This window comes from Nanorana parkeri, unplaced genomic scaffold, assembly GCF_000935625.1.
Source record: "Nanorana parkeri isolate BGI_ZX_2015 unplaced genomic scaffold, ASM93562v1 scaffold342, whole genome shotgun sequence".
In the NCBI taxonomy this organism is placed as follows: domain Eukaryota; kingdom Metazoa; phylum Chordata; class Amphibia; order Anura; family Dicroglossidae; genus Nanorana; species Nanorana parkeri.
In genome coordinates, this window is record NW_017306610.1 from 932,944 (window position 1) to 956,147 (window position 23,204).

The window sequence follows — 23,204 nt, forward strand, 5'->3', positions numbered from 1 at the left end:
GTGATCACCAGCTTTTGTCCGCTTCCTTACTACTCAGTGCGGCCACCTATCCCCATGATAGGCTAATAGTGAGGCAGGCCGGCACGGGTGACCATGGTACAGAGCAGTCTAGTGTTTGGGGCCCCCTAAGCATTATATAGTACAAGGAAAAGAAGCCAATGTGCAGACCCGCAGATGTATTTGCTATTGACTGTATTTGCTATTGACTGTAAGTGGAAGTTTTATATCTAAGTAGTGGCCACAGTTTTACCTTAACAATGGATTTAACACCACTTAGAAGTACATTTATCTCCAACTTTCAAACAATATGGTCATCTACAGTAAAACAAACAATAGTGCCTGAGGTTATTTAAACCATATAAATATCAAACAACCATGACCCATAATGCACTGTGCTACACCATTCATAGCTTACACGGGTTATTAGCTCGGTACCTATAATAATACACTTGTTTTATCGGAAAAGGATCTTTATATATCAGACCACTGTCTGAGCTTTGGCAGATTGATACATAGCCCCTGACAAACACTTTGGTGTATGTTTTTTTTAAATGACATAAAAACTCATAGAAAATCTTGGTTCTACTTAAAGGCAGCTGGAAATCTATCATATCATCAAAATGGGTTTCTTGCTTTTGTCCCTGCTCCATTCTGTTTTGGCCATCATCTTTCAGCTTAGAGCTTTTGTGAACACTTCTAGGTCTGAGCCCTTCTTCAGAGGGCTGGGAGTGCTACAGACATTGGGCTCCTTGAGGCCCTTCAGTATGCATTACTATTGTAAAGCTCTGGTGCAAGAGCTCTTCTTCCATCCTGGTGCACTACGGGAGCTGCATCTCAGGTAGGTCAGGCATGTTTCCAGACTGACTTTGCTGTTGAGGATGCAGAAAATAGCTCACGGTGTTCTGCTGAGGAATGTGAGGTTGTTGGTAAATTCTTTGAGGCTGGCCTGTTTGCATTGAATCAGAAGTCTGCATCTGAGATAAAAAAAGAAACATTTATAAAGTCAGCCCATACTGTTTTTGGTTTATTAAAATATCTTTACGACAAACAACAATCAAGCCTGGTTCCTTTCTGTGGTTGAAAGCTGAAATGTGATTGGTTGATAGCAGCAGCTATATTCTTGCACACGTTTTCATAAATCCAGTACAGTTGCTTTTAAATGGGCATGAATAATATGCATATAGTATGCATGCAGTAGGACTTCGTTGTCTGAATGGCAAAATCATTTTTTTTTTAAATTTGTATGCTATGTAAAAAGGTATAAAAACTCCTTGTACCGCCACAGCAACTAAAGTTTCCCTATCCTACTTGCTTGCTTAGCTAATTACAACAACACCCTGATTAACAGGTGTAAGCAAGCTCAGACAAGAGTGGAGTGGTGCAGCAGTGGACTTCTACTATTTTATATCTGGGGATGGGGGAATTTTTCAATTTAAATATGCACATATAAAAAAAAAACCTGAAAAACTGATGGATTTCAAGTGACCCGGCCAATCAAAGGCCAGGTTTGTTAAATCTTTTAAACAACCTTTTATTTTTTAGAAAACTAGAAATATGAAGTTTGACCGTGAACATTGGTTATTATAGTTTGCAGCAAAAACACTATTAATGTTATCCCTTTCCAGGCAAATTCAATTCAAATTACAAAGCAGTAAACAATTTGCAGAGTGCAGTGAGAAATGGCAACCAATCACATTTCATTTTTCAAGTTTTATTAGTTTAGAGTATTTAGAAAATTAAATTTGATGGCGGATTGTCATTGGTTGTTTAATTTTGTTTATTGAAGAAAAGGTACCCCTTTAATAAATAAGCCCCTCTAACCACTTTTGGAAAATCACAGTATTCTTGTTCCCATAAAAGAGAACTATGGGGTAAGTGTTTTTCCCCATAGTTCTCTTAAGGGTCACGGGAGGACATAAACTAGCATCCTCCCGTGACCCAAAGCTCAGTATATAGCGAGCTACAGCTTGCGGTATACTGAGACTGACGCAACCGGGACGGATCCTGACAATACTATCCAAATCCACCCAGCTGTGTGAATGACAGCTGGCTCTGCCTATCTAGGGACAGAGCCAGCTGTGCCTGTCTTCCCCCCACACCCCATCAGCGCTAGTCGATCGAAGCAGGGAGAGGGCGAATCCGAGCGGTGACCGACAGTCACCGCTCTCTGCAGGGAGATGATCGGAAAATGAGCGAGCAACGGTATGTGTTCGCTCACTTCCCGATCTATTGAGCCGACATGTGACAGTTTCATTGTCACACTCCAACTATGAAGTTGAGTGATTTTCACTCACCTCATTGTTCTCCTTTAATAAAACAGTTCATGTATAAAATAATTTACCTGAAGATACAGATGTTGTGGCTGGACTTGTTGCTGCTGGCAGTGGTGTAGGTGAACTGCTGGGTGGGTCTGTTGTTGGGTAAACCTGGACTGAGGGATCATGACAGAGGGGGTATAGATTGGAGGAGGATGAGAGGCTATCACTGTACTGCAAGTGACTGGTTGAATCTGTAAGGAGTGAGACCGCATTTGTGGTTCCTGAACAAACCTGTCAAAAAAAAACAACAACAAAAAAATTTGTTATATGTAACTGGAGTTTTGACATGGACAGCTGTTCTTAATAGAGAGAAGAGCTCAGCAATTATTTCAGCTGCTGTTCTTTTATTTTCAATCACAGGCTAAAGGTGCCCACACTCCTTGCGATTATCGCACGATAATCGCGGGGAAATCCCGCAATCGTACGATAATCGCAAGGTGTGCGGAAGGCGTGCGACCGTTTCTACTGTATGGTCGCATGACTTTTGTCTTACGAACATGTTCGAAAACCAGCCGAGAATCGTACGATTTTCGGCTGGTTTGTTGCATGCTCGTAAGATAATTGCCGCACCGGCCGGTGTGCGCAAGCGCACACTGCTCGTTCAGCATTGCGGTCATCGCAAGTACGATCTGCCTGTCCAAGATGGGCAGATTGTATGTTTTTTTTATGACCTTACAACCATCGCAATACAAAAGCCTTGCGATGGTTGTAAGGTCTATGGGCACCTTGAGGAGAGGGGAAAGCAGAAATTCAGCTGCATTAATTCCAATAATCACCAGTCAGATTGGAAAGTGCCATTACCATACTTTCAAAGGGGTAATAATGTTGAGCTGCATGCATGGTGGATGCTTGCAGCTATAAGATTAAGGGAAGACATATACAGTCATGTAAAAAGTAGGTACATCCCATGGAAATTGTTGAATGTTTCACCATATCTGAACACAAAAATGTTAGATCTTTAGTCAAACAAGGCCTACAGATAAAGGTGATGTACGTGAATTAAACCAAAACAAATAAATTCATTTTCAATTATTTATTGAACAAATATATCAATAGATATAAAGTTGTACTGTAGAAAAAGTAAGTACACCCTGTCATCAAAAGCTACCCCCTGTAGCAGAAATTACTTCTTGTAGGCATTTTGCATAACTGTCTACCAGTCTCTGGCATTAACTAATTGAAAATTTCCTTTACCACTTATTAATGTAAAATTCGTTCAGGCTGCAAGATATTTGTGGGGTTCCTTGCATGAATTGCCAGTTTCAAAATACCCTTACACAATTTCAATGGGAATTAAATCAGGACTTTGACTAGGCCAGCCCATAACCCTAAATTCTGAGCCATTCTTTGGTGGATTTGCTAAAGTGCTTTGGATCATCACCATTTTCAAAGAATCATTTTTGCTTCAACTCTTCGACAGATGGCCCCATATTTTCATCAAATACACTTTTATATGATGCAGAATGTATAGTTGACCCAATGACTGCAAGCTCCCCAAACCATAATACTTCCACCACCATGTTTCACAGTTGTTATGGGCTTCTTCTCCTGAAATACTATCTTTGGTTCATGGCAAACATGTCTACTATTACTGTGACTAAGCAACTCTATCTGTATAATTGATCAGTCTTCAGCACACTGTTTTAGAAGACCTGCAGGTTTATTCACAAAGGGTGAAGAGTTTGGAGAAGTGAACAATCTAGGCCAGAATAGCTGATTTGGGAAAATTCTCCAATTCAGCTCACTTTCCAGTTCAGCTATGTTGTCCTAGATTGTTCACTTCTTCTTCCTTCTCCAAACTCTTCACCCTTTTGTGAATAGAACTACTTGTCTTTGTCCATATGATCAATGGAAGACTGTAATCCTGCTTGATATGTTATTTTTAAACAGAAAAGGCTTTTTCTTAACACACCTTTCAAGTAGGTTAAATTGGTACAATCTGTTTCTGATGCAAGAACTTTGACCCTAACTGTTGCAAGAGCTACCTGAACACCCTGTGATTACATTTTGGGGTTCTTGAAGACTTGTTTTAGAACTAAATGGTTGGCTCTTAGTTTAAATTTGCTGGACCGGCCAGTCCTGGAATAATTAGCAGTTGTTTGAAATCTACATGACTTTTAGATTATTTTCCTTACAATAAAATACAGTATCTCACAGAAGTGAGTACACCCCTCACATTTTTCTAAATATTTTTTATTATATCATTTCATGTGATGACACAGAAGAAATGACACTTTGCTACAATGTAAAGTAGTGAGTTTACAGCTTGTATATCAGTGTACATTTGCTGTCTCCTCAAAATAACTCAACACACAGCCATTAATGTCTAAACTGCTGTCAACAAAAGTGAGAAATGATATAATAAAACATTTACAAAAATGTGAGAGGTGTATTTACTTCTGTGAGATACTGTAAGTGATTCCAAACAATTTGACAGGCATTTTAAATCCATTGCCATACCTGTAGGCATCCACAACTTTCATTTAGAGGGTCTTAGGGAGCATTATTGATCTTTTTATGATGACACCATGCATGTCAATAGCAAAGGGAACACCAGGTCCTAGATGCCGGAGGTTTAAATAAGACAGGTTCTACCTGCATACTTCCTAATGAAGTTCTTATCATTGGCACTTAATGTGGAATACGGAATTCGAATTTCATGGATCGGAAATGGCTGTAAATGTGCGGGTGTATTACTTTTTCCATGTGACAAATCTGCACTTCTGTTAACTCATGAGTATGAATACATCATGTCAGTTTTATATATTATTCACTTTTATCTGTAGGCACTATTTGAATTCAGATTTATTGTGTTCCTGTTCAAATGTGTTGAAAAATCAACTTTCATGGAGTGCACTTACTTTCACATGACTGTGACTGTGTAGGTGCATTCTGAGCTAATGGGTTCTGCTTTAGCTATGCATTGATGCCTGTTTCTTTTTCTAATTAAAAGAAAAAACAGTCCCAAATTTTACTTTATAGGATATTATTTCCACCAAATAAGTTTCCAACGCAAGTACAGATATCATGTTGTCAGTCTCGGCAATATCGCACATATTGTTTGACAGACAAGAAAACATAATTTTAAAACAGACTATAAAAACAATTACTTTATAAACAATTCTCAAGTCTTAACAATACAGCCCAGCTTTAACAGCTTTACCAACTATACCAACTATACCTCAGATGCCTTTCCTGGCCATATTCAGGTGGCTGTGGTCTTTCCCCAGTTTCAGTGGAAATCCTCAAAGAGGCAGTAGAAGGGTGAGCTTGTGAAAACATCATTGTGTTGTTATACAGCGGCATCACAATGTTACCATGAGTCTGTAAAGACATTGCTGTCTGCTGTGTCTGATTTCCTCTCATTAACAGCTGATGCCTTTGTAACTGATGCTGGTGTTGCTGTTTATGTAGCTGTTGGTGATGATGCTGCGGTTGCAGCTGTTGCAATTGTTGCTGTAGCTGCTGTGGTACTTGCTGGTGTTGCTGTACTTGTTGCACTTGCTGGTGTTGTTGTCCTTGTGGATGCTGGAGTTGCTGAGGTTGCGAGTGTTGCTGGTGTGTTGTATTCTTCCCATGGAAAATGAGAAACATGATAACAGTCAGTACGTTTTAGCTATTTACAGTAAGTACAGTTAAAGGCAGGCCCAGCAGAAACTAATATTCTAATTTTGCAAGGTTGCTAGCCATCTGAATCACATACTGGCTCCTTATGTTTTTAGGAACTCCAATGCAGAAATATTTGGCAGCTAAATCTGTAACTGATTTGGGCATAAAAAAGACCTGGGCTGTAACTGAACTGAGCATGAAAAAGATGCACAAGCAGAAGTTACCTCCTGTCAAAACAATCAATAGTTTGAGATATATAGGTATCTTTATTTATATGCAAATCTCGACTTCCTGTAAACGTTTTGTTTCGGCTAATCCCTTCCAATTCAATATGAAAGCCTTGGCAACAGACTCCACCAAATTTGACTTTTACAGGAAAACCTAATATTTGCTACCCATATCTCAGGATCTACTGATCAGTTTGACAAACCAGTGCAGTGTCCTTGTCACCCCCTACTCCTGTGAGCTTAAAAAACGGCATAAACAATGTTAATTCTCTTTTATAAACCATAAGTCCCTTCAATACACCATGTAATGGAGATGAACAAAGGCAGACATATTTGAAGCCCAGCCTGTGTGACAACCATGGCTCCTTCCAGAGATACAATGGAAAAATGAGTGTAGACAGAACATATTGTGAGCAGCATTACTAAATGAAAATAAAAGGGAAAAAAGCCTTTAAAAATAATCTAATGCAGCAACCACATCTAGGAACTGGTGAGCTGCAATATATATACAAATATGTTAGCTTTTGATAAGCTTTAACTTTTTAGGCTGATAAACCCAGGAGTTGAAATAGAAAAGGACGCTTACAAATATCTAAAGTTACAAGGAGATAAGAGATTTTCATTTTAACTGCAAGTTCACACAATGCTTCACACAAATTAAACACAATCCAGGGCATAAGCTGCATTATAAGTACGATGGACTGTATTGTGAATTGTTTTCTGGAATTTTCTGTGACTAGTTAATTACCTGACTGGTGGTCATATTACAGTGACTCATGGGTATTTGAGATGCACAAAAACATTAATTACCTGTCTAGATGTTACATACTGGTGCATATTTTAGATGCGCAAAAATGTTAATTATGTGACTGGTGGTTACATACTGGTGACTTGTGGGTATATGAGATGGGTATATGAGATGCAGAAAAATTTTAATTACCTGGCTGGTGGTCACATACTGGTGACTTGTGGGTATTTGAGATGCACAAAAGCGTTTTGAACTCTTTCCCATTTCCAGGCCTTGCATGGAGACCACATTCTGCTGGCGGGACACCCTCCTTGGGTCCGTCTGCGGAATATTATTATTAAATCCAGGAGGGATTGGTTGGTGCACCAACATCTTCACAGTAGACAAAACAAAGGGCAGTGTGAGACTTTTGGAATAGGTCATCTGGGTAGGGTATGCCTAAGCTGACTGGAGACTTATTATGGGATTGGAACCTGACAATGTTCTAAAAATAAATAGATTTAAGTTCAATATTATCACCAAAAAATCTTTTTGGTTAAATTAACCTCCCAGTATGTCTGGCTGTCTAACACAGGGCTATCCAATCCCTCAAACAGGTGTGGAACGTCCGGCCTGCGGACTGTTTAAGGCCTGCAAAATAATTTGGTCTGGTCCTCTGAGTCTGCTCCCCACCGCTTGCTAGTGTGAAGCTGTAGACTGGAAAGGGTGATCCGCCTGTAGCAGATTTGTCGGCTGTAAGCTCAGCACTGCCCCCTGGTTATCTCTGCTGCGATTGTGCGCGCAACTTTGTGTCAGTGTGGCTGGCTTGCTGGGAAGATGTGTGTGTGTATCTTGGGGGGAAATTGCTGGGGTGTGTCCACTGGTGGATAATGTTTAAGTTGATAATTTTGTATGGCCCATGAATGATGTCATAAATATCCAAAAGGCCCTTTGCAGAAAGCAGGTTCCCCACTCCTGCATCATGCACCAACACCTACAAGCTAGAAAGCAGTTTTTACGTGCCACATAGGTGGTTACCTGAACATGTTATGCTATTGCTACCACAGTATCTCGACATGCTTTTTATGTCACCTCACATGTCACCCAGCTTGAACACTCTCAAATCCCAGCATATTATAGCCAGAACTGAGAGAGATACTGAGATACTATTTATTTATTCAGTACAGATATTTATATGGCGCCAACATTTTTACGTAGCGCTTTACATAATGCACATTCACATAAGTCTAAGATCCCTATCTCGTATACATACGAGGGCCAATTTAGACAGGAGCCAATCAATCTACCAGCATGTCTTTGGAGTGCGGAGGAAACCGGAGTACCTGGACGAAACCCACGCAAGCACAGGGAGAACATGCAAACTCCTTGCAGATAGTGACCCAGCTGGGATTCGAACCAGGGACCACCAGACAGAAGCGCTAACCATTACGCCTCTGTGCTGCCCATACTACATGTGTGTCTGCAGCAATACTGGAGACCAAGCAAAAATAAAAATTAAAAGGTGAGGTTATTATTAAGCTTTCCAATTATTAAAGGGAAACACTGCATAGCGTTGCTTCTCTCAATATGTATTTAGGAAATATACATTTTCCAACATACATTTTTAGGTGTATTGTGCCTTCAAACCAGATTGCCTCTGTATGTCTATAACTAGCCTAGGATCTGTAAAATGGGATTTGTCTTAGGGTGCTATGTTCTGAAAGGGAATTATTACCATTGCAATCATTATTAAATCGATTAGGTAAATGGCTAATGGACTCTGGCCAATGGTGGGAATCCCCACCCCTTAGCTCTATTCCTTTCAGTTTGTTTTTGGGGTCATCAAACCTCCTAGAACTGCATGTCTGCTTATGTTCTAAAGAAAGGAAGCAAAGCTTTCAGATGCTGCGTTTGTTGTCATGCTATGTTACATGACCAACCAAAGCTACTTCTGCACACCCTAAATTAATAATTGTTGTTGGGTAGACATGCTTTCTAAATATCCATTTAAAAGTCTGGTTGTAATAGTGTTTGCGTTTTTTTTGTAGACCTTTCTGAAACCCACTTGCAGTCATATTAGATACCTGAAGATTGGAATCTTGCACTAGCTGTAGCTGTTCTTTGATAACATGCAATTCCTCTTGCTGATTTTTGATGTCTGCTTGCAATATTCGTGTTCTCTCTTCCAGCTGCTCCTTTAGCTGGTTCACCATTCCCAATTGGGGTGGGTAGTGATACACTGGCTGTGAAGTAAACACAAATGTTCCATGTAAGTGAAACGTGTAATGGAGAAAAAAATATAAACTGATGTATGAAATAATAACTATTCTTGCGTTGGCATATAAATCAGGATCTAACAGACCTTATGAAAGTCATGCCAGGAATATATGTTTCAACATTGCAAATTAAGTTGCATTTCAAAGGTGGCAATCTGAAAGTGGTGCAAGGAGTGGACGCAAATACAAGAAAGCACAAACATCCACTGCATGAGATTTGGACCATAGTGGAAAAACAGTGTTGTCCAACGTCTGCACTATAATGGCAACTTAAAAAACCACAATACCAGTAACATCCCATGTAGTGGGTGGCTGACAACAGCCTAAAGAGAAAGCACAATGCTTCCCTTAACTGTAATAGCAGGTGGCCAAGCTGGTGCCACTCTAATCCTTAGTAAACTTCTAAAAGCATATGCAGTGGGCTAGATAACATTAGCATCAGAATGCTAATAACGTAAAAAATATTGCCTGGTCTAATGGGCCCTGGTATCAACTGCACCACTATGATATTAGATTTAAGTGCATTTTAATACCATTTGGATTAACAGAAATGCATCTGTAGAAGAGATATATTCACCTATCAACCTTATGATGAAATTATGTATGTGCAGCTTAACATTAGGGAACTACAGCACCCTTATTGACACAGCATTGTAGCTGGTCCACCATGCTACCTAACAGAGGTTTCTATTTTTTTGGTCATACACAATGTACATACGTGCGCCTGAAATGACCACTGTATTGTAAAAAAAAACAGTTCCAAAAACAGGAAATAAGATTTGACTTCCAACTCCTGATTTCTGGGATCCAAAGTGAACAACAGGCTTTCCATTCTTGCAATAAAGATTACTGCTACCTTCTGGATTTGTGTTGAGTTTGTGAGCTTTGCTTACTGAAATCTCTGTATTGGATTAGTTAGATATCATATGTGTAGCATTTATTACTAACTTGAATCTTTTAGGTGTGTTTCCTTTCTATATACTGGGTCCCTATTACCTGTTCTGCTAAGCCATATAGTACATTTTCAGGGTAAGTTATCTATAGTTATGCCAATGCTGCAATGACATTGATGGCCATACGTGCTCTAATTTCAGCCCAGTTTGAGCACCACCTATGGGGCAATAACAGGCGTTTTACTCATTACTGTGTACAGAGATGTTCAGTCTTGCTGAACAGTCTCTGCACAAATGTGCGCCAGTCCCTCCCTTTCTACGGAGGAAAGGGAAGAAAGTGATCAGCACATGAAGGAACATTTTAATATACAATCCGCCTAAGCTGTGAAGAATCGGTCTTAAAAATTTAACTCAAACTTACCAAGATAGCTTGCTGCGGTGAAACAGTTGGTTGGACAACATGGTGTTGTTTTAGATGTTCAGGTGGAGGTTGAGCAGGTGCTACAGGCTACAAATTAAACCCAATAATATGTTATTAGTATATCAATGTATCCAATTAGCAGCAGATACATGAAATGTCAACAAAGCAGTTAAAGCTGAACTCCAATTATACATTTTTATGCATAGTTAAACTGGTCCAGCTTTGCCCAATGTATGTTTGCATATGTCATACCCGATTGGCCCACAAGGCTCTTGTAAAGCACTATAGTAGCTGGCTCTACTACAGTGCTAACAGTGATCTTCTGAGTCTTCCACCATCCACTGCCAATAGAATAACTCCCACCTCCAGGAGTGGCCTTATGTTATATTATGTTTATTAGACATTTATAAAATAAGGTCATATTCAAATTGTGTGTGTATATATATATATATATATACATTTGCCACATTTAGTTACAAAATTTACATTTGATGGGTTCTGATTATTGCATGCAAATATTTTATTTTAGGGACCAGCAGGATAGGAGGGGAGTCCCTACCCAGGCCTCAGTAGCCAGTTGCTATCAGTCCTCATGGAGATCAGTGCAGATCCATGTTGGTCCTAAAGCTGCGCTGATCACATAAGGCAGCATCATATCGAAAAGGGACATGGAGCAAAATGTAAAGCTCATGTGCCCTTATAAAAGCACATGCAAATACCAAGTGATTTTATTGTGAGCACCAATTATTAAAAAGTATCCCAGTACATTAACTATTAACAAACACATAGCTTATGTGTGTATCACTCAGCTGTAGAACCTTAAATGATCTTGTTCCCCATGTTCCCTGTGTGTGTTGTAAAGTAGCTCCCATGATGGAATACAATCTCAATACAAATTAGTAAACTAAACATAAGATTGTAGTCTATCATGGGAGTGCGTTTGGAGCAGTGGCTACTTTTACAACACACAGGGACCATGGGGAACAAAAGTAGCCACCCTCCAGAAGGAAGGACAGTGTCGGCACCAATTCAGGGAAGATTTGAAGATCTACAGCTGAGTGATACACAAATAACCTCCAGTATTGTTAATAGTTGGGGTATGTGAATGCATTTTTAAGATTTAACTTCTGAGTTTAGTGTCACTTTAAAGAAAGAGACAACAATGGGGGTGTTTCTCTACATACACCAAGTTATTGTGACTTTACATAAGGATAATATCAAGCCACAACTAGTTCCTGTTTAAAAATGTTTAACAAGTTGATGTTAAAATGATTTAAGTGCGAAAAGGCTGATAAATAAAGTGCTCCAAGTTGTTAAAAGCACATTTCTACTTTTCTGGCTTGTACGAGATGCATGAATTACAAAACCTCTAGAGTAATGTTCAGTAGAACAAGCATGCAAACTGACTTCCAACAAGCTAACATGTTATAGTTCTGAATAACGTTCAATTAAAAAAACATATTCTGCTAAGTGTTAAAAGCTGAGATTACAATTCACAGGAATGTATAAATATATTATGCCCTGTGCTGAATAAGTACAGGCGTCATAGCCATTCATCATTCTTACTGTATATCGCTATTAAAATTGTGTTTGTAGAAAAAAATAATAAACATATGTAAATTGTAAGTGCTAGGAGGAGTTTATTTAAAAATATGAACATTTTTAAGGCAGTTGTGATCTTAGGCTGGGTTCACACCATGTCTGGAGCAGATCTGCAAACGCAGTGCGTTTTTGCTGAAATTTTACAGTGTTTTTGCCAAGTTCCGGAGTGGGTTTTTTTAAGCTTAAAATGGGTGCTTACAGGTGCGTTTCCATTTTTCATGTATTTCCATGCATTCAAGTGCATTCCAGACCAGCCTGTCTGGTCTGGAACGGACTGCGCTTGTGTGAACAGAGCCCAGAAATACCATAGGGATACATTGGGATGCTTTTTTGGTCTGGGAACAAACTGTTCTTGTCTGGACATAATGTGAACAAGCCTAAAGCCCAACTGTGCATGAATATATTGGACAACCAGTTATGTTTTCAATAAAGAAATCCATTTATATTTACATATACGCATAAGCAGTCTATATTTTCTGGGTCTGTTAACCTCTGCAAATTAACACTCAGACTACTGTCCAATTAGCAGTCAGTGATCAAGCTATATTGTGTAAATAAAAAAAAAAAGGCTATATTGAAAGAAATATGTAGACAGCCACTGTGAGCGGCCCCTTCTAAAAATACTATGCTTGTTCTGGGTTAGTGACTCAAACTATTTAAGCTTAGATCAGTATGGCAGTCCGGAAACTGGCATTTATAGAAGAAGCTCAGTAACTGTCTAGAAGTTTCTCTCATCAATTGTTTAATCTGCAAAAGGAAATATGGTATCAACTCCATGAACTGATGGTTCAGGCTCCAGGCCTGACGTTTTGATTCTGGCATCACTAGCTAGTGAGTCACTGACCTGGAACAAGCATACAGCAAGTGAATGCCAAAAAGTCTGAACTCCCATCTTGTATGTAATGGTCTTTTAACTTTTGATTCACGGACAAAACTACTATTATTTTGTGAAATACTTTTCAAACATGGATCGTGACTTGTGCATTGTATAAATACATGCCTGGTTTGCACTGGGCGCCATTCTGATCTGGGGTTTATCCTGTTGGCTTAAGGAGTGTCTGGAGGGTGTGCTGGCCTCTGTATGTCTCATAGATGAAGTTGCTAGGATATAGAAAATGTCCGTTGGTAAGAACAGATAAATGTCTTCAACAAATGAAAATGTGCAGTACAGTAAAAGTAAACAAAATTTCAAGCACCAGTGAGAAAACCAATCAAACAGTGGAAAATGAACCTTTGGTCAGTGTCTACACATTATTCTGGAGCTACAACACCCCTCCTATACTGCTTTGTTACCCTTTCTCATTCCACCAATTGTCTTACTCTGTCTGAATATTCCCAATACTGGCTGAATTTTCCCTCTGGGTGGAGTTTTTTTTTTTTTTTAGTTTAAACTTATCAACCATTCTGGTTCACATTCTATTTATACTTTTAATGATCATTTACCAAAAAAAAAACAATCAAAATTATCACAGAAATTGCATTAAAACGGATGCATGCTGCAACATTATTGGAGAACTTATTCAGTTTAATAGCTACCCACCCAAGAAGGCAAAAAAAAAAAAGCTTAGATCATCACTGCTACATAATGCTCACCCAAAACTAAATTATATAAGATGTTAAAGTAGTATCTTGTGAGAGACACCTAATACACATAGTCCCATGGTACAGATGTGCATCCATATTGCTCCACAATCATGTTTTCCTGCCAACGCTCATCTGCTCACAGTCTATTTGACAACAGTTCACAAGGCATGAACAGTATATTGATAAGCAGAGCTGCCCATTTATTTTCTTTCTCTTGGCTGCCGCACCTGCCATTCACTAACCTTTTGTTAATACTTCAGCTGCACCTTCACCGATATTAGCAAAGCCTCTGCAATCACATACTTTAACAGCAGCAGTGTCCAATGGAGATGGTCCCATGACCCAGTCCCCAAACATCCTGATTAGGGTATCATTCATTCGTACAACAGATGAATGAAACCCTAATTAGGGTGCCCAAGTATTGTGTCATGGGACTGTTTTCGTGGGGCACTGTTGCTACTGTTGCAGAATGTGTTGCGGTGCTGTTATAGCAGTGCCTGATATTACTATTCATTTAATACCTAAAAAAAAAATAACAAAGTAACCATAAAAGTTTTCAAAATCCCTTAGCTTACTTTACTGAACACAGTAATATGCTTCAACTGGGAAATCCAAAACATAGTTTTAAATTTGTTTTGTAGCCACCATATTGCTGAACGTGCTTTTTTACAATATTATGGTTTACAATGAAAAGGTCATACAGTCATATCGTTATCTCGAGTTCCTCTGAAGACCTTTATAACAGTATACATACATGCAGAGTCTGAGAGAGCAGTATGAGATGATCTGCGGGAGCTGTGTGATGACACAGATAGTCCATCTCTGCTGGGCTCTTGTTTATTTGTACATTGTCTAATTTCTAAGTAAGTGTTCTGGCTCTGGAAGAAGAAAACAAACCAACAGTCACTTCACAAACAACAAATAATGGAAGATACTTATGTGTGCACAGTTCTGAATATCATTCATGGGCTTTCAGGCATGCGGAAAGGATGGGCACTGCACATGAAAATTCATGGAATCCAATAAGTTCACTTCTAAAGCTGCAACATGTGTAGCTTCAGATATATATTGTCATATTAGGTGGATACCAGTGGGTTGAATGGTTTATTGCAGCTGTGAGCTGTCTATACTTGAGTTTCTAGCTCCATACGCTATCAGAGGTCATTAATAAGCACAGGGGCGTAACTAGAAATCACAGGGCCTGATAGCAAAATTTTGTATGGGGCCCCGTGATTGCTGGTTATGCCACTTGCAGAGTGCCAGCGGTGAGTGACCCTGCAGAGCCCACCATAGACTCTCTATAGTGGGCTCTGCAGGGTCTGAGATCTCTTACCTGTCAGCGCTGTCCGCCTCTGTGGTCGCCGGGCCCCGACTCCTGTTCCGTCCCCGGGCCCCGACTCCTGTTCCGTCCCCAGGCCCCGCCTCCTCTGCTATCGACGGGCCCCACCTCCTCTTACATCACTGGCCCCACCTGCTGGCCATTGATGTAAGAGGAGGCAGGGGTTGCTCTTAGGCGGGCCCCTCCTCCTTCTTTCCGAACACCACTCTCATCTGCCGCAGCGGCTGGCTGTCACTGACACAGCTCCGCAGGGGCTATGAGGGGAAATGCGCCGCGGCCGCTGCTGAGCTGTGTCAGTGACAGCCAGCACCCTTACATGCCATAGCGACCCAGGCAAACCTGGCCGGGCCCCCCCATGCCCGGGCCCCATAGCGGCCGCCTGGGTCGCTATGACGGTTGTTACGCCACTGAATAAGCAGATCCCAATGTCAATTTTACTTTTTGAAGAGTGAGAAAGGAATCCTTTGTATTGATGCACAGACAGGCATCTTATTGACTACAAACAAATAAATACAGTGATCACTTCACTAAGAATAATGATCAGGTGATAATTTTCCAGGCAAATAAGAGACTCAAAATGACAACACCGAGGGTGGTTGGTTAGTATTTGTCAGGGTAATACCTTTCATTACATTAGCATTAAGGGCTAAGAGAGTGGCACTGATAGTTATAGACTCAGTGAGCAATGCCCTATACTAAAACTCCTCTTACACTAAAACTCCTGTAACCCTAACACAAACCATTTATGTAAACCCACTAACCCTCCATGTGACCTAAACATAAAACTAACCTTCTCTGTGACACCTAAAACAACCCTCTATATAACCCTTATACTAAGGCTTCCTCTACTACTAACTCCCCTTATGTAAACACTTTGTTGCATACTTAGCTTTCCTAAATCAGGATTCTCTGCTGTAATTGTAAGCCCCCCCTCCCCCTGTAACCATAACACAAAACCAATGAGTAACCCTACCACTAACCCACCCCATAACGCTAACCCAAACCCTCAAAGTAACCATAATCAAAACCTGCCTGTAACCCCAACACTACCTTAAGTGAATCTAACCCCTTGGTTTCATACTTACCTCTCTTATATCATAATCCTCTCTAGTGATGAACATCCTTCCTAGCCCAAATGATAACAGTGCTGAAAGCCCCAAATGTATCTGATTGATAACAAAAGGGATACTTCTATCTAAAATGAATTTAGAAGTTAATTACTATGGTTTGCATGATGAAAGAGTTAGGACAGTTTATTCTAAAAGCACTGATCCTGTGCACCATAAACATTTTCCCTTTGCATTTAATGATGTCACATACCTTTAATGATGGGTCTGCCAGTTCTAAAGCTGATTCCTCAAGCCCAAGGTCTCTCCTCCTCTCTGCTCGAACTTCAGCATAACTGTAATATGATATATTGACTGTGATATGATATCACATGCACACAGGAACGCATGAATAGTTATAATGGCCAACACCTCTCTTTTTGACAGATTGGTCCCACTGCACTGAACACTTGAATGAGCATTTTAACTGTGTTTTGTTAGTGCAGATACATATTTCTATTGTTTCTATCTACTTGAAGGACTAAAGTCCACCTTTTTAAAGAGAACCTGATGACAGACCATTAATTTCACTACAAAACTTCCCTTAAGTTCTAATGTGTTTTAAGAATGTTGTTTACCTGTAAAAGTCTCCCTTGTGTACACACAAAAGCCCATCTTCTGCTGGGCACCACCATATTAAATGTCATTTGAGTTGACTCAGAACTGTCAACTCAAATGACATTCTATAGAATGCAGGGCCAGCACACGCAATATGTAACTGGGCTATGATGTGCAAGGAGGAAGAAGGTAATTGACTCTTAAGGAGTAGCCACATTAAATACCAAGTTTAAAAGCACATACACGTGAATAATAAAAAAAAGAACATTTATGGAAAGGAAACACACTGGGGGAATTCATAAAACATGAAGCAGACAGTTTTCTTATGGCAACATTTCGGCTTCTCTCTTCAGTTTGTTCAGGTAAGCTTTGAAAATGAAAGAGACCAGCTGATTGGTTGCCATGGGCAACTGCTCCAGATTTTGTCTGCTCCAGTTTTTTTAATGAATTCCCCCCACGGTGCTTTTATCTGAATTTTTTGGTTACAGGGTCTCTTTAAATATACATCATTACACTCATCATCTTGTATGACTTTAATACTAATTTTACCAGCACATAGTGCTGCATGTAGAACTGTGGATGTGAAGGTCAGGTCAACATATTACATCACGTAGAGCAATGCATAAGCTGGCCAGTTCTTTGAAAACCACCTTCAATTTTATAACATACATAGCTGTATTATTATTATGATTATGAGTAATGGCAGATGGAACTCAGTGATTCACTGTGTTATAAAATGCGTTGGACAAATGAATGGCATTCAATAAATATACTGCAACTAACATGGCCCATTTAAAGCCCCAAATAAAATGGGTTATCATATATTAGATTTATTTACTCATGTGTATTTGTGCTTATGTTCCAAGTCATAATGGGAACATGGCAATTTAATAAATTTACCTAGCACCAGCACATAAACCCCTGAACATTTACCCCGTTCAAGAAGCTACAGCAGTATGTATCCAGCACAAGAATATCCCGAAAATGGAAGATAGCTTATGCTTGCTAAAACACATCTGTCTTTATGCATGCTATGTGCTTTTAATGAATTAACATTTTTTTTTATTTAACCTTCTGCAAGATTGCTGCTGTTTGGAAGCAATTCTCAACCAATGTACCATTAGCAAAGGAAGGTGCAGGTGCGAGCGTCAATTCACAGTAAAGTACATGGTACAAAATGTCCCATTACTTAACCCTACTAGCTAGCACATAGTTTAAACCTATTTCTAAAACTCTAATAAAAGCAGAGGTCTCATTTGCATACATTTGGAAACACTTGCGCATGGCTTCCACTAGCAAATACATGCAAATGAGTTCTCTGCTTTCATTAAAATAAAATAAAAGGTTTTAAATCATCCCCCACCCCCTACATTTTTGATCGCTGGCATTGCAGGATTTGTATATTATTCTGAGTCAAAGTCGTATAGTGAAAACCTATTTTTTCAGACATGATACCGCACAAAAACGTTTAAAGCTAATACACAACTAAATTGAAATTATTACTTTAAAATATTATTACTAAAAGGAAACCTGCAGACAAGCTGTAAACTGAAATGTCAGTTTTATATTGGGTAAAGGAAACCTGTCATAAGAGGAACTTGGAAACCGCAATTGTTGACACTTCCTTTTGAAGCTGCTAGTTGCCTGGCTGTTGTGCTGCTCCTCTGGTTTTAATACCGTACCTGGAACAAGTAGGCTGGTAAGGACTTGTTCCAGGTCAATGACACAGAAATTGAAGTCACTGTATCAGGCAGCTGGGCATCTAGCATTTTCAGAAGCAGGTCAGCATTTACACACCCCATATTTCTCTCGGGACTTATACATCAACAATGATCGATAAAGTTGCAATACAGCAGAAGCTAAATATGTGATGTGCACTGAAAATAAACTAAGCGGAGCCAGAAGAGGGCACCATTTACTGCAGACAGACTATCAGAGATACACAAGTTTGACTACATTACTAAAACAGCATATAGACATTCAGTTGTAGCCTAATGGCAATGTTAGCAATTAGTTGATGACAATAACAGATGTTACTATACATTTTATACTGTTTTATGTTTGACAGTAAAGTTAAATATGTGAACTAATAAAGGGTCAGATAAACACAGAAAATATGTGCAAAGCAGCAGTTTAAATCTTACATTTTTATCACATGCCTCCAAAAAAAATCACATTATTCCTAAACTCAATAATAAGCGCAGCACAGTGCCAAACAGCTGCAAAATTCTGGCAATATGTTGTATTTGGCATTGGCGCACAACTGCACTGCTAAGCTAATATTTAATACTGAACCATCAAACACGGAACATAATAATCATTACTTACCTAACAACGGTGTGTGTGCAAACAATGAACTCTGGCTTGGAATTCCACTGGTGGTAAGTGATGTAGTAGTGTGTCTGTAGCCAGATCCACTGTTGGCCTTTGGTTAAAAACCTGTAGTAACAGGATGTTCCTTTTCCATATTGCATTACTACATTTTTATAAAAGAAAACAAAATAATAAGGGTCAGATATTTAAGAGGACAGTGACCAAGCAACACCAACAATATAATAAACCATATAGGCTGCATGGAGGACAGTGGGTTGTAATACAGACCTGACTGAGCTATCTACAGTTAATGGCCCATAGCCGATGAAGCCAACCAGTATGGATTCCAACAGTAGAGGGGGCCTTGTATCTGACTGAATAATTATTTTTCTCTAGATAAATGTCACATAATTAGAAAATTGATCATACATCTAATTCAGGGTTATTTTTTTTTTTTTTAGATATGATAAAGAAAAACTATGGTATGATATGAAAGCAGTCAGCATGCTGCAATGTTTATAATTTTAACTGTCATAGCTCTCAGTAGTGTGATTTTGAACCATGGGCCCTATCATTATTTTATTATGAGTTCTATTATTTATAGTTAAAGCAAACCTGTGCTTCATTGATGTAGGGCATGCTCCTTTATCAATTAATTTTATCACAATTAAAATCTATAAATTGTACTCATTAGCTCCAGAAAACCCATGAACTACACAAAGGGGTCCGGAAAAAACTGGACTTCTTGATCTACTATTGTAGATTTTTTTTATTTTTTTATATTTGTCTGGAGTTAAGCTCCAGACAAACAAGTATGAGGAAAATACCATTTTGGTGTTAGACAGAGTTCAAATATATGTGGAGCAAAACATCTTTAAATGCTGCTTAATTATTTATGAAGCCCACCTGCTTTTCCTCCAATGCTAGGAGATATTGGCAGATCTGGAGAACACTGTCTCATGCTGTACGAAGATGCAGCCTGAGATAAATCTGACATTGTGTTGTGACATTATCCTTCCCACAGGATAGCTCTCACTGTCAAAGATGCCAACAATCCTGTGCTGCTCTGAACAATCATGTGCTGCTCTGAACAATCCTGTGCTGCTCTGTACTTCAGTGAGCTGAGATATGATGATAATGATGTCTTCATATTGCATGTTGGACATCCTTATTTCCTGTACATGAGGTGCTATCTGATGATCTAACTCAGTCGCAGGATGAAATAGAATTGCTCTGTATGCACAGGAGAAAATGAAAGAGATGCCATAGGATAGGACTCCATTGTTTTGGGTCCTGGCCATGTATGGCTACACATGATACATCATCTAGAGACTACTTATGTTTCAGGAAAACAAATTATGACTTCATTAAAAAAAAAACAGAGAGAAGGGTAATGGGGAGGAAGAAGGGAAGGGTACAAAAAACAGGTCCAATGCAAACTCTGAACTATTAGTACATTTTATTTTAAACCCTTGTGCTGTTTAGGTTGAGACCAGGAAGTCTCAACCAATCTACATTAGGTCTTATGTCAAAGGGTAGGGTACTAGAGTAGAGTAGTATTACAGGCTAAACCCTCAGGTACAATGGGGGAGGCTGAAAGAATTTGGAAACAGATTCAAAAGTTTTATTAAAAATGTAATACATGTAATTCTGCTGTAAGCCTCTCAAGCCTTGGAACCTCTTAGTTTTTTTTAAACATGGGGAGTGTAGGACGAGTATGGGCCATTCAAGAAGCTGAAATTGATAAGCAAGCCACAATGAGAATGTGAGAATATGATTCAATACCTTTTGGGAATATTTACTGAAAGTAAGTGTAGGTATAACCAGAAAGCAAATACGAGGGTCTGAGAGAAACAATGTTGGAAATCTGGTAGAGCAGAAGTTGGGCAAACACACTTATTTTTATGGTAGACTAGTTGCACAGTAAATATATTAAATCAAAAATCGGATTGTCCCCTAATTAAAGAAATCCCTTTCTAGTTTACTGTGCGGCCGCACATATATTTTGCAATCTGAAATCAAAGTCCGCGGGTTAGTGAGAGTCCCAAGTAAGGGGAGAAGGAAGGGCGCTTACATCGTTTCAGCCCTACCAACATACCCCTCTCTCCGGATCCTAAACCACAGCCACCAGACACATTAATTGAAGTGAAATATTATCCAACCATCCAGCACTGTGGGATCCGAGCAGGACTGTCTCTCCCTAAGCCGTATGAGCTGTGAGTAACTTTGGATACTTTGTATCCGTATATGAAATACAGTGCATGTATCTGCTTTAATCAGGTCTTTGCCACATCAGCTGGCTTGTAGATCCTTCGTGTTACTTTAACTACTGTTTGTTCAAGGGAAGTTTTTTAATTGATTTTAATGTCTTGTTGTGGATGTATTGTTTTGTTCATATTCGTTTCTTTATGATTAAATATTCATTTTTTTGATTAAATTACATACCTGTTTACTGAACCAGCTCAGAGAAAGGGATTTCTTTAATTAGGGGACAATCCGATTTTTGATAAGGTTTGTTGAAACCCTGGAGATTGGTTTATTATATATCAGCAGTGTTTTGGCGTAACTCCCAATGTTCCCCTGTTTGCTGTATAAATATATTATATGTCTCATAGTACGTGCTTAAACCAGCAGTCACAAGGACTTATGAACCTATGGCATTGGTTATAGTAAAAGGGCCTTTACTGTTATTCGATGGGGAGAGATACATTTTCTTATCCCATATGCTCCAATAGACACTACAGGAACCATGTGGTATTACACTTGTGGTATCATCCCATAAAGACTTTTTATACTTAAGTGCTAAAAGTGCAGTCTGATCAGTTCAGGGTGGATTCTGATTGGTTGTTATGGGTTACTGCACTTAAATAGCACACAAGAACAAACACCCTTCATGGAATTAGGGCACATATGAGGTAGTCAAATTCAAATACAAATGCAAACCTGGTTTATACCTAGATTCACACGTCAAGCAGATTTAATTTTCAATGTTTAATGCTAAACTGCCTATGGTGTCACTAAGAAGCCTCCCCTGCCCCAAGCGATGGTGGTCAGTGACAGTAAGAAAGCGTTTTCCCTCCTTTCCTAAGCATTGATGGTCAGTAGGGCTCAAATGCCTCCCCCTTACCCTCATAGAACTTATATTTAGTGAAGTCAAGTGTTTGCCAGTTCTGTCTATGCCTACCGTTAGTATTGTGTTAACAAGTTGACAATCAAATACAAAGAGGCCTTGCTGCCCTAGCCAATGGTCAGTCTTGGCTAGGCAGAAATCCAGTCCTGGGTAGCACCCTTACCGTTTGTTCACACTCACAAGCTTTTCTAGACCTGTATCCGAATCCCAGACACAATAAATGCAGTGTTAAATGAAGCCTAGCAAAACAGGGTTATGATGCCTTTGGTGTGGTGTCCTAGCAATAAACTGCACCTGATATATAATTGCAACTCTTTAGAAAGCCAATATAAAGCAGAACCATGTTACAGAAACAAAAAAGGACCTTCACGTACTGTGAAATAAGCCAAGGCTTTTAAATATACACACATTAAAAGTAGATCAATGTTTTTATTATGAGTAGGGAAATGCAACTCACAGTGAACATGGCACCTCGCTAACAGCTCCAGGTCATCTGCATGATAGTAATCATAACCTGAAGTGCCCAGCACTTCGAAGGGTAAGTAGCCAATTATAGGTGGGGCCCTGCAAGGATAAAACACAGTTGTTAGTGGTGGTGGCGGCTGACACATGCAGAGTATAAAAGGCAGCGTTCAAACTATTGTGAAAACTGCCATTTGTATAGCACAACATAAGACATCCTACGTTACTAGGAGCCATTGACCTTCTTTTACTGAAAAGAACAATGATGCGCAGTGCTTTACAAATGTAGGCTATTCTACTGAAAGCTAGAAGATATTCAACCTCTTTAATCAGCAGCTCAGTCAGGCTGGATGCACACTTTGCGTTATGAAGAGTAATTGCACTATTTTTACTTTTTAAATGCATGTTATAGACGTTCTTTTGCATACATTTTTGTACAACAGGCATTTTGAATGCAAGTTAATATGTGCTATGTTGCATTACCCTAAAAATATATTGCAAAAATGCTGTCATGCACTGCACTGTAGGAAAGAAGTTCCCGACTGATCTCTATGACAACTTCAAAGTGGATTAATACAAAATAAAAGGTACAATAAGCACAATTTTATTGCCAGTGTCTCTTACAGTAGAATATATATA

At 39.3% G+C, this 23,204-nt stretch overlaps 1 protein-coding gene across 1 annotated transcript in view; it reads right to left on the reverse strand.

The window, feature by feature from the left end:
- Nucleotides 1-266: 266 nt before the first annotated feature.
- LOC108788658 (neuronal PAS domain-containing protein 2-like) overlaps nt 267-23,204 on the reverse strand; it is a 135,464-nt gene continuing 112,526 nt past the window's right edge. Inside the window, exons 11-21 of the mRNA XM_018558481.1 lie at nt 22,561-22,667; nt 18,989-19,136; nt 16,317-16,398; nt 14,412-14,535; nt 13,074-13,174; nt 10,472-10,558; nt 8,966-9,124; nt 7,095-7,274; nt 5,500-5,888; nt 2,342-2,549; nt 267-974 (exon numbers count right to left, since the gene is read on the reverse strand). Of these exons, the coding sequence (XP_018413983.1) occupies nt 819-974; nt 2,342-2,549; nt 5,500-5,888; nt 7,095-7,274; nt 8,966-9,124; nt 10,472-10,558; nt 13,074-13,174; nt 14,412-14,535; nt 16,317-16,398; nt 18,989-19,136; nt 22,561-22,667 (1,741 nt within the window). The 3' untranslated portion in view covers nt 267-818. The remainder of the gene's footprint in view (nt 975-2,341; nt 2,550-5,499; nt 5,889-7,094; nt 7,275-8,965; nt 9,125-10,471; nt 10,559-13,073; nt 13,175-14,411; nt 14,536-16,316; nt 16,399-18,988; nt 19,137-22,560; nt 22,668-23,204) is intronic.